The sequence below is a fragment of the Haliotis rufescens genome, unplaced genomic scaffold, assembly GCF_023055435.1.
Source record: "Haliotis rufescens isolate VD_foot unplaced genomic scaffold, xgHalRufe1.0.p SCAF_18, whole genome shotgun sequence".
Lineage (NCBI taxonomy): Eukaryota > Metazoa > Mollusca > Gastropoda > Lepetellida > Haliotidae > Haliotis > Haliotis rufescens.
Genome location: NW_025963868.1, coordinates 27,792,348 through 27,804,754, shown reverse-complemented (window position 1 = coordinate 27,804,754; position 12,407 = coordinate 27,792,348). Strand labels below are relative to the sequence as shown.

General features: G+C 44.0%; 2 protein-coding genes across 2 annotated transcripts in view; both read left to right on the top strand.

The window, feature by feature from the left end:
* Positions 1–305: 305 nt before the first annotated feature.
* LOC125381445 lies at positions 306–878 on the top strand. Its single transcript, XM_048397990.1, has 2 exons — positions 306–314; positions 465–878. Exons 1-2 carry the CDS (start codon positions 306–308, stop codon positions 876–878), a joined length of 423 nt encoding a protein of 140 aa, XP_048253947.1.
* A 2,851-nt stretch (positions 879–3,729) lies between these two features.
* LOC124148928 (A-agglutinin anchorage subunit-like) overlaps positions 3,730–12,407 on the top strand; it is a 32,299-nt gene continuing 23,621 nt past the window's right edge. The window contains exon 1 of the mRNA XM_046520217.2: positions 3,730–3,927. The gene's annotated coding sequence lies outside the window, so the exon portion shown is untranslated. The remainder of the gene's footprint in view (positions 3,928–12,407) is intronic.

Sequence of the window (12,407 nt, the reverse complement as noted above, 5' to 3'; positions counted from 1 at the left end):
GGATACGATGACATGCATCAACCAAGTCGGCGAGCCTGACCACCAGATCCCGTTAGTCGCCTCTTACGACAAGCATAGTACGTTTTACGGCAAGCATGGGCTGCTGAAGACAAATTCTACCCCGGATCTTCACGGGTCTAACCTTCATGCTGGAACACCTGTATGGTATACAGTATATGACGCCGGAGGATTGTAAATGATCCGTCAGTATATATTGTCACGGCACTAAGTGTTGCAAGTGAAACGTCTGGCAACACACAGGTCCATGTCGCAATCACAGATCGCTCATATTAAAACTGACCAATATGAGGAGGGTAAGCAATCAAATCCAATTAGTTGGGTGAGGAGTACGCCATCATAGCAAGATAGCAAGATACGTAGACACAGCATCAGTCAAGTGCCTAGTCCATGCATTTGTAACATCAAGACTTGACTATTGTAATAGTCTTCTGTATGGTATCCAGCAGCAGCATCTGGATAGACTACAGCGTGTGCAAAACACTGCTGCCAGACTCATCACACGGAAGTCAATGCGTGAACACATTACACCCGTCCTGAAAGAGCTGCACTGGCTACCTGTGAGACTCAGGATCGTGTTCAAGCTGATCATGTTTGTCTACAAATCGATCCGTGGGTTATCCCCAGTATACCTCCAGGAACTCACTGCCCTTTACCAACCTGGCCGAACACTGAGATCTGCAAACAAACTACAGCTTGCTGTTCCACCAACCAGCAGAACAACATATGGCGACAGAACCTTCCGAAAAGCAAGTGCAACTCTATGGAATGCACTGCCCATTGATGTCAGGGGATCTGAAGATGTCAACACCTTTAGATCAGAACTCAAGACCATCTTCTTCAAAAGAGCATACGGCTGAGCGCTCTTGAGCAGGCAGTATGTCTGGATAAGTAGCGCTATATAAATGCGTAATTTAATTAATTAATTAATCATGAAACATAAGGAATAGAAAGAGAACCGCCGACCAGATTATCACTTTCCAGATCCGTATCCATCATAGCCGGCAGTGCACAGAGGCTATTGGAACTTGCGATATTACATCCAGATAGCCTTGTGGACATTGTAGTGAGTGAGTGAATATTTTTTTACGCCACTTTTAGCAATATTCCAGCCATATCACGGCGGGGGACACCAGAAATGTACCCATGTCGGGAATCGAACCCGGGTCATCGGTGTGACGAGTGGACATTGTAGGCGTGTTCGCAAAGGATCAGCCTCTATTCACTTTAAAGCATGTTCATGTGACACATTTGCCAATGATATCGTTAAGCATGTTTTTATGTCATAGCAAATGAACCGCCTCCAAAGAGACTTTTTTATTTGAATTTGTGATGGACTTGTGCTGCGGTGTATGTAGAACTATGGGAAGCTGAAGATTACATTATCCTCAGTTGCTTGGGGAAAAACCTGATCACTGTGAAAGCAATTTAGATGCCCATGTATGGCAGCAGATGGTCCGGGCTCTGTGTTGAACATAAAGAAAGTTACTGTTATATATATCTACTGTTGATATCCACTGCTATTGAGCTTCTTCATGTGGTGTTATGGCTACATATAATATGTTGTAACTTCATATTATTATCAAATAAAGAATATCTATCTGTGTAAACTTCTGAGGGTATTTTTGCTTTTATGTTTAACAAATTACAGTAAACTACGGTTATAATGAACACGCTTATAACGAACTGACGGATATAACGAATTATTTTTTGGGGCCTGTCTTATTGCTTTATATATTCCGTACATTTGCTTATAACGAACTACGGTTATAACGAATTAAAATTAGTGGTCCGTTTGAGTTCGTTATAACCGTAGTTAACTGTATCCTGAAACTTTAAAATTAGAGATGAATCTACACCAGCGGAAATATAGTGTGCTTCCTATATGTTAAAACAACATAATAATTGGTGATTCGTCTGATAATTATTTGGCAGCAACAAATATATTGACAAAACCAATCTCGTCCCGGACATGTTCTATTGCGGGAAAATCTGGAGAACCAGTGCTGAATGTGGGAGTTCAGTTCTCCCATGAGTTGTGATGCCACCCCATACCATTATACTTCCACCCCCAAAATGACGACGTTGGGTAACGCAAGCGTCGCTAAAACGTTCTCCTGGACGCCTGTAGACCACTGCACGACCGGACTTTAGTGTCGGGGATGTTGTGCTCCCTCATCTGATTTCGTAACTTTTACCATTGATTAGTCTAAAACCAGGTCCGAGCTGTCTAGGGGGAGGGGGCACTTTGGTAACGGTTCCATACTTGCACCAACCGAATATGGCTGTTTTTTTGACGTCACGCCACACATGGACGACCTGCCCATGGCAAGTCATTATTGCTGCCCTGTCCGGCAACTTCGAATTCATTTTACGCCAGTCCTGTTGGCAGCATAGCCACGTCCCGTCGTTATTGAGTTTCAGCAAGCCCTGGCATTGCTTAGCATTTTTACAGTTGAATAAATAAGTTTTTATGGACATAAGGTAGCTAAACAACCATTGTGTGCTTTTCACAACCAAAAGTCCATTTGTGTATCATTCTCACAACAAACACGATACATCCAAATTGTGCACCGGGCCTTAAACATGCACGTGCAAATTGTGAATCACGACCTTAAAGTCGAGGAAATATCTTCATGAATATGTATTGAAAGATGCATTGTTTTATTTCGAAATAAATTATTATTAAACTTTATGTGAAGCACAGTTACTTTTTTCCGTTAGGATATATCTATGTTCAGCACATTTAGTGACAAATGGACAGCCTCCGTGGACTAGTGGTAGAGCGACCGCCCGGAGAACGGAAGGTCCGGGGTTCGATCCCCGGCCGCGTCATACCAAAAGACGTTAAAAGATGGTACTTGTTGTTACCCTGTCTGGCGCTCGGCATTAAGGGTCTAAAACAAGGACTGGTCGGCTCGGAGTCAGTATACTGTGTCTGAGTGGGGTATTTATGTTAAACTGTGGCATGGTATTTCAGTGTGCTAGCACTATAAATCGGCATCAGTCAGGACTAGTACAAACAGCCACACACAGAGATACAAACACATGCATGCACGTCGATATATAAGTGCATTAATCTTGGACGCGACGTTAAACCCAATTTCACCTCACCTCACCTAGAGACAAATGTCCCAATGGATCGATGAATATAGATTGTCGTGTTGGATATTGGTGTACAATGCTGAACAATAAAATGACCTGTTACTGTTGTATCATGGCTATGGATTATCACAACGAAAGCTTTGAATGTAAACACGACGTGATGTTTTATTGCTGTTTAATATTGATTTAACAAACAATGTTGACAGCTTCCTGGTTTTAACCATGGCGTCACTTGATAAACACATAACAATATTACATTGTACACATTAAACGTACACATGAATTCTTGTTCATAAACTTGTTATATCAAGCCACAACTGAATAAATATGTGTCAGACGAACCCTGAAAAAAACTTGCCCGTGTGTCTGGTTAGAGTAGGGTCATGTGTGTCTCTGTGAGTGAGTGAGTATGGTTTTACGCCGCTTTTAGCAATATTCCAGCAATATCAGGGCGGGGGACACCAGAAATGGGCTTCACACATTGTACCCATGTCGGGAATCGAACCCGGGTCTTCGGCGTGACGAGCGAACGCTTTAACCACAAGGCTACCCGACCGCCCCGTGTCTCTGTGTGTGTATACATGCTTGTATTTTGTCAAAAAGGATGTAATATTTAGACAATCAATTGTTGACACTTCATCCTGAAGTGTTTCTCTCAAGTTCGTTGTTTAAAGCTGCACTCAACAATATGCAAGTTATACAGATGTGTCCTGCAAACAAGTGAGCATTGATTCGTGCGGTCGGGGACTAACGGGATCGAGTTGAGAGGCTCAGGCTTGGTCGCTCACTCACTCACTTTACGAGGTACAGTAACCTTTCTTGGTCATATTTTGTAGTACATACACTTTGCCGTTTATCTATGAATTAAGTAGAAAGTCCTAACAATAACGGGACAGAGCTACATAGCGTAAAACTTCTCATGACTAAATGCTTCCGTTTGCTGAAAAGGAAACATTGCGAGAGTGCAGTGCTACTGATACGCGTTACCGAGGAACCTGTTGATAGGTGAGGTGAAATTGAGTTTAACGTGGCGTCTAAGATTATAGTGCACTTATATAGCGACGTGCATGTACGTGTGTGTGACGTGTGACTGATGCAGATTTATAGTGCTAGCCCACTGAGATACCATGCCGCAGTTTAACATGAATACCCCACTCAGACACAGTATACTGACTCCGAGCCGACCAGTCCTTGTTTTAGACCCTTAATGCCGAGCGCCAGACAGGGTGACAAGATGAACCATCTTATAACGTCTTTTTGTGTGACGCGGCCGGGGATCGAACCCCGGACACTCCACTCTTCGGGCGGACGCTCTACCACTAGACCACGTAGGCGGTGTGAAGCTGTTAATACACGCTTCCACGCACGTAATTACACAAAAAATACATATTCACACGTACAGATAATTACACAAAAAATACATACACACACGTACAAATAATTACACAAAAATACATACACACACGTTCATACACACGTACATATAATTACACAAAAATACATACACACACGTACATACACACGTACATATAATTACACAAAAATACATACACACGTACATATAATTACACAAAAATACACACACACACGTACATACACACGTACACATAATTACACAAAAATACATACACACACGTACATACACACGTACATATAATTAAACAAAAATGCATACACACACGTACACATAATTACACAAAAATACACACACACACGTACATACACACGTACACATAATTACACAAAAATACATACACACACGTACATACACACGTACATATAATTACACAAAAATACATACACACGTACATATAATTACACAAAAATACATACACACACGTACATACATACGTACATATAATTACACAAAAATACATACACACACGTACACATAATTACACAAAAATACATACACACACGTACATACACACGTGCATATAATTACACAAAAATACATACACACACGTACATACACACGTACATATAATTACACAAAAATACATACACACGTACATATAATTACACAAAAATACATACACACACGTACATACACACGTACACATAATTACACAAAAATACATACACACACGTACATACACACGTACATATAATTACACAAAAATACATACACACGTACATATAATTACACAAAAATACATACACACACGTACATACATACGTACATATAATTACACAAAAATACATACACACACGTACAAATAATTACACAAAAATACATACACACACGTTCATACACACGTACATATAATTACACAAAAATACATACACACACGTACATACACACGTACATATAATTACACAAAAATACATAGACACGTACATATAATTACACAAAAATACATACACACACGTACATACACACGTACATATAATTACACACAAATACATACACACACGTACATACAAACGTACATATAATTACACACAAATACATACACACACGTACACAATAAGAATGTTGTCATGAAAGTATAATGTAATTACACGGAAATTAAAATTTTATCCCGATTTAGCCATCTATAGAGCACTCGAATAACATGATTTTCATATCACAACTACTGCGCGATGCTCTAGCACACATACACTATATATATATAGCTATCTAAATAGCAACACAATACTTTCCTTACCGCGAATTTTCCTGGCATTTTTGGGTCAGATTTAAAGGAGGTTTTTCAGCATGGATGATTAGTATGTTTCCCCTGTGTATTAGCCTCGTGTGGATTCCGGGTTCGAATTTGGTCCCCAGCAACCTATGCTGGTCGTATGAGGCGATCATGTATTGAACGAGTGCCAGACTCGGTACTTGGTTGATTGATCATCAATCACTTTATTGTATGGATTATACATATATACACAAATATGTAAATGTAGACAGACAGGTATGAACAAATAGAAGAAAAATCAGCAAATAGTGTTACCTTGTAAATATTTGATTTACAAGTAATTACAGATAAATACAGTAAACGATTATACGAACTCAAAGGGACCACTTATTTAATTCGTTATAACCGTAGTTCGTTATAAGCAAATGTACGGAATATATATACAGCAAAAAGACAGGACCCATAGTTCGTTATATCCGTCAGTTCGTTATAAGCGTGTTCGTTATAACCGTAGTTGACTGTATAGGTAAACAATTGGACTATATATATCTGTGCTGATCCAGAACATGAAATGTCCCTCCCGTTAAGAATTCGAAGGTCCGATTTCCTGCGTATAACGTGTGAATCCAATTCTTGATGTTCCCGTCCGTGAAATTTGTCATAGTGACAGGTTAGGCGTTAAGTGTTTGTTGTCATATGGAACATCCTGTATCTATTTCCCATTTAAAGTCCAACGTATTTCCCACTTTCCCCAGCCGTTATGTCGCGGGGAAAAAAGACGCATAAGAGTGAGTGTTTGTTTGTTTGTTTGTTTGTTTGTTGTTTAACGCCACACTCAGCAATATTCCAGCTATATGACGGCGGTCTGTAAATAATCGAGTCTGGACCAAACAATCCAGAGATTGACATCATGAGCATCGCTTCACGCAATTGGAATCGATGACATGCATCAACCAAGTCAGCGAGCCTGACCACCCGATCCCGTTAGTCGCCTTTTACGACAAGCATGGGTTGCTGAAGACCTATTCTACCCCGGATCTTCACGGGTCCAATCATTTCATCAATTCCCTTATTCTTCTGGGTAGAATATTATGATTATTGCGTCTGCTCACGGAAAATACATGTAAATAGCAGTTGTACATATATAACAAATGTGCAGGCGTGTTTCTTTCCTTTTACGGCAAGCATGGGTTGCTGAAGACCTATTCTACCCCAGATCTTCACGGGTCTAAGAGTGAGTGAATGTTGTTTAACGGCGCAAACACTAATATCCACGTAAGAAAACAGGGACTTGTAAATAATCGTGTCTGGATAAAACAAGTCTGTTACTGAAAGCCTGATCAACCATCCAAATCGACATGCAATGCCATCGAGCATAGCCACCTGTTCAATTTCAGTCCGATGTGACAACAATAAGACCGCCTCCGTGGTCTAGTGGCAGAACGTCCGCCCGGAGAGCGGAAGGTCGGGGGTTCGATCCCCGGCCGCGTCATACCATAACGGTACTTGTTGTTACCCTGTCTGGCACTCGGCGTTAAGGGGCAAAAACAAGGACTTGTCGGCTCGGAGTCGGTAAACTGTGTTTGAGTGGGGTATTCATGTTAGACTGCGGCGTGATACCTCAGTGGGCCAACACTATACAATCGCTATATAAATGTATCAATCGTGAACACGACGTTAAACCCCGTTTCACCTCACCTTGCAACAATTAGAGCCAATAGCTAAAGGAACGTACTCTATCCCGTATTCCCCATGGGGATGAAAGCGTGAAACATACTGCCCTAAGTAACCTTTTCCTATGAAAATTTGTGTTTTTTCTTGCTCCAGTCGGGGGCACGGGTGGCCCAGTCGTCTAAGGCGCCGCGATTCGCTGTGCAGAGTTGCGTCCCTTGGGTACGCCAGAAACCTATGATTGTGGGTTCTAATCCCGGTTCGCCCGGATTATGTTTCTAGGTTTGTCAGCACCATACCCGTGCTCGTGGGTTTCACCGATGTGGTAACGTCTGAGACCTGCATCACTTCGGGCTTTCCTCCCACATTAAGCTACCACGACGCGATTTAACTGGAATACTGTTAAAAGCGGCGATAAACCCAACTCACTCACTCTCTTGCTCAAGCCAGATCACCTCTGTCATTATATAGCGATGATGACACAAGCTTACCTCAGACCAGAATGGCTGACCGTTCTATGATTTTCCTTTTATTTAACCAAGCATGTTGAACTGATAAACAGAATTTAATGCATTTATTAGGTTCAATCAAAAAAGAATTTTCAGCCTGTTCCCAACGACGCGCTTGTCATTATTCTACCTGATAAACATTTGTTTGCATCAATGATATTGGTTTCGTATAAATATTAGCTGAGGGTTTCAGTGTACGTTCTATAGTTCTTTGTATGTCGTTAGTTTACATTTACATGCACCAAGAACCTTTAGTGTGTGAAGTGAGTAAGTGAATATAGTTTTACGCCGCTGTTAACAATTTCCAGCAATATCACGGCGGGGGACACCAGAAATGGGCTCACACATTGTACCCATGTGGGGAATCGAACCCGGGTCTTTGGCGTGACGAACGCTTTACCCACTCATCAGTTACCGCACTGCTCCCAGTGTGTGAAGGACCGACTTGCCAAGTGTTCTGATGATTCATCCGCTGATTAGTGTTTTCTGACAATGCTCCAATTGGTTTATGATCTTTTTTTTTATATCTGGAATCGTGATCTTTTGTCAGCGTCTGGTTCACCATAATCTCGGACCACGATCTTCAACTGATTTATGGTCTACAATCATGATCTAACCGTAGTTTATGACGTCCTATCATGATCTTCCACTTGTTGAAGATCTCACATCATGATCTACCCGTGGTGTATGACGTCCTGTCACGATCTAACCGTGGTGTGTGACGTCCTGTCACGATCTAACCGTGGTGTATGACGTCCTGTCACGATCTAACCGTGGTGTATGACGTCCTGTCACGATCTACCCGTGGTGTATGACGTCCTGTCACGCTCTACCCGTGGTGTGTGACGTCCTGTCACGCTCTACCCGTGATGTATGATGTCCGATCATGACCCACCCGTGGTGTATGACGTCCGATCATGATCTTCCACTTGTTGAAGATCTCACATCATGATCTACCCGTGGTGTGTGACGTCCTGTCACGATCTACCCGTGGTGTGTGACGTCCTGTCACGATCTACCCGTGGTGTGTGACGTCCTGTCACGATCTACCCGTGGTGTATGACGTCCTGTCACGATCTACCCGTGATGTATGACGTCCTGTCACGCTCTACCCGTGGTGTATGATGTCCGATCATGACCCACCCGTGGTGTATGACATCCGATCATGATCTTCCACTTGTTGAAGATCTCACATCATGATCTACCCGTGGTGTGTGACGTCCTGTCACGATCTACCCGTGGTGTGTGACGTCCTGTCACGATCTACCCGTGGTGTGTGACGTCCTGTCACGATCTACCCGTGGTGTGTGACGTCCTGTCACGATCTAACCGTGGTGTATGACGTCCTGTCACGATCTACCCGTGGTGTATGACGTCCTGTCACGCTCTACCCGTGGTGTGTGACGTCCTGTCACGCTCTACCCGTAGTGTATGATGTCCGATCATGACCCACCCGTGGTGTATGACGTCCGATCATGATCTTCCACATGTTGAAGATCTCACATCATGATCTACCCGTGGTGTGTGACGTCCTGTCACGATCTACCCGTGGTGTGTGACGTCCTGTCACGATCTACCCGTGCTGTGTGACGTCCTGTCACGATCTACCCGTGGTGTATGACGTCCTGTCACGATCTACCCGTGATGTATGACGTCCTGTCACGCTCTACCCGTGGTGTATGATGTCCGATCATGACCCACCCGTGGTGTATGACGTCCGATCATGATCTTCCACTTGTTGAAGATCTCACATCATGATCTACCCGTGGTGTGTGACGTCCTGTCACGATCTAACCGTGGTGTGTGACGTCCTGTCACGATCTAACCGTGGTGTGTGACGTCCTGTCACGATCTAACCGTGGTGTGTGACGTCCTGTCACGATCTAACCGTGGTGTATGACGTCCTGTCACGATCTACCCGTGGTGTATGACGTCCTGTCACGCTCTACCCGTGGTGTGTGACGTCCTGTCACGCTCTACCCGTAGTGTATGATGTCCGATCATGACCCACCCGTGGTGTATGACGTCCGATCATGATCTTCCACTTGTTGAAGATCTCACATCATGAACTACCCGTGGTGTGTGACGTCCTGTCACGATCTACCCGTGGTGTGTGACGTCCTGTCACGATCTACCCGTGGTGTGTGACGTCCTGTCACGATCTACCCGTGGTGTATGACGTCCTGTCACGATCTACCCGTGATGTATGACGTCCTGTCACGCTCTACCCGTGGTGTATGATGTCCGATCATGACCCACCCGTGGTGTATGACATCCGATCATGATCTTCCACTTGTTGAAGATCTCACATCATGATCTACCCGTGGTGTGTGACGTCCTGTCACGATCTACCCGTGGTGTGTGACGTCCTGTCACGATCTACCCGTGGTGTGTGACGCCCTGTCACGATCTACCCGTGGTGTGTGACGTCCTGTCACGATCTACCCGTGGTGTATGACGTCCTGTCACGATCTACCCGTGATGTATGACGTCCTGTCACGCTCTACCCGTGGTGTATGATGTCCGATCATGACCCACCCGTGGTGTATGACGTCCGATCATGATCTTCCACTTGTTGAAGATCTCACATCATGATCTACCCGTGGTGCGTGACGTCCTGTCACGATCTACCCGTGGTGTGTGACGTCCTGTCACGATCTACCCGTGGTGTGTGACGTCCTGTCACGATCTACCCGTGGTGTATGACGTCCTGTCACGATCTACCGGTGATGTATGACGTCCTGTCACGCTCTACCCGTGGTGTATGATGTCCGATCATGACCCACCCGTGGTGTATGACGTCCGATCATGATCTTCCACTTGTTGAAGATTTCACATCATGATCTACCCGTTGTGTATGACGTTCGATCATGATCTACCCGTGGTGTGTGACGTCCTGTCACGATCTACCCGTGGTGTGTGACGTCCCGTCACGATCTACCCGTGGTGTGTGACGTCCTGTCACGATCTAACCGTGGTGTGTGACGTCCTGTCACGATCTACCCGTGGTGTATGACGTCCTGTCACGATCTACCCGTGGTGTATGACGTGGTAAATGCCCAACCCCTGTCCTGCGAACTACATGTACAACCTTCTAATTAATTTATGACTATTTACATTAGTCTTGATCATACAACTAACATTTCGTTGTGTGTTCTAATGCAGCGTCGATCTTTCACTGGGATGATAGAGTTTCCCGTCCGAATTAAAACAGTACCGAACAAAAAATTAAAAAGCTGTGCCTCAACAAAACAAGTTCGGTTTATTTACAGGCTTTCACCACTTGTTGTTACCCTGCCTGGTGCTCGTCATTAAGGTGATGACGCAAGGACTCGGAGACAGTATACTGTGTCTGATTGGGGTGTTCATGTTAAACTGCGGCATGGTATCTCAGTGGTCTAGCACTGTATCAAACAGGCATGGAAAGTCCGGACTAATACAAGCAGATTATACCGAAATCCTGTTTTCAGATTTGTATAGCTCAGTTGATGCGAATTCTTAATATGTGATCGGCCATATGATTTGTCTGAACTATACTGCCAAAGAAACAAATAGGAACTTATAATTGGAATGTAGCTATCGTTGAGGTGTACATCTACGACGCCGTGGCGCCGCATCTGAACACAAATCTAATCACAATGAAATTTCACATCACGTATGAACAGTCACAATCACTAATGCTGCTGACCAAATCACATGCTTAAAATGCCTCCGAGACCGAATCTCAATAAACAGACAAAATGGCAAAGTGTGGGTACGACCGGGGTGTGGGGGAGGCGGTGCCCGAATATTTGGCAAATAAAAAAGTTTAATTTCTCGACTGTGGAAGAAGTACCGTCAAATGGGTGGGGTTGAAATGAGATCGGGGCGTGACAAGCCTAAATTGATCGTCTCACTGCATTAGTTGCACAACGCAGTAGATTCAGACTTACTCCTCTTAACAATAGAGTTTTCCGTACAATACCAGGAAGGCGAATTTCAACATCTACCGTAAAAATCCGGCTCTTCGCCGCCCACCTGAAAGCAAGGCGTCCTGAGATGGGTGTGACTCTTACAATTCAGTATAGGCGGCAAAGATTGGGGTGGGCAAGGCAACACCAGGGGCGGGCTGTGGACAAATGGGGTTTAACTATGTTTACAGACGAAGTTTTGCCTCCGATGACAGAAAAACGTTGGTGGCGAAGTAGCGGCGAGCGGTACGCCACGGCAACAATTCTTGACAATGATCGGTACGGGGCGGTAGCGTCATGGTGTGGGCGGTATCACATATGCCAGGCAAACTGATTTGGTTATTGTGAATGGACATTTGACTGGCCAGAGGTATGTGGACGAAATTTCGCGTCCAGTCCTAGATCTCTTCACTAGAATTTTCGGCTGAAATTATAAACTGCAAGATGACAATTCCAGACCACGTCGTGACAAAGCCGTTACCGATTACGTTCGACAAGAAGGCATAGGAACATTGCAATGGACCGCT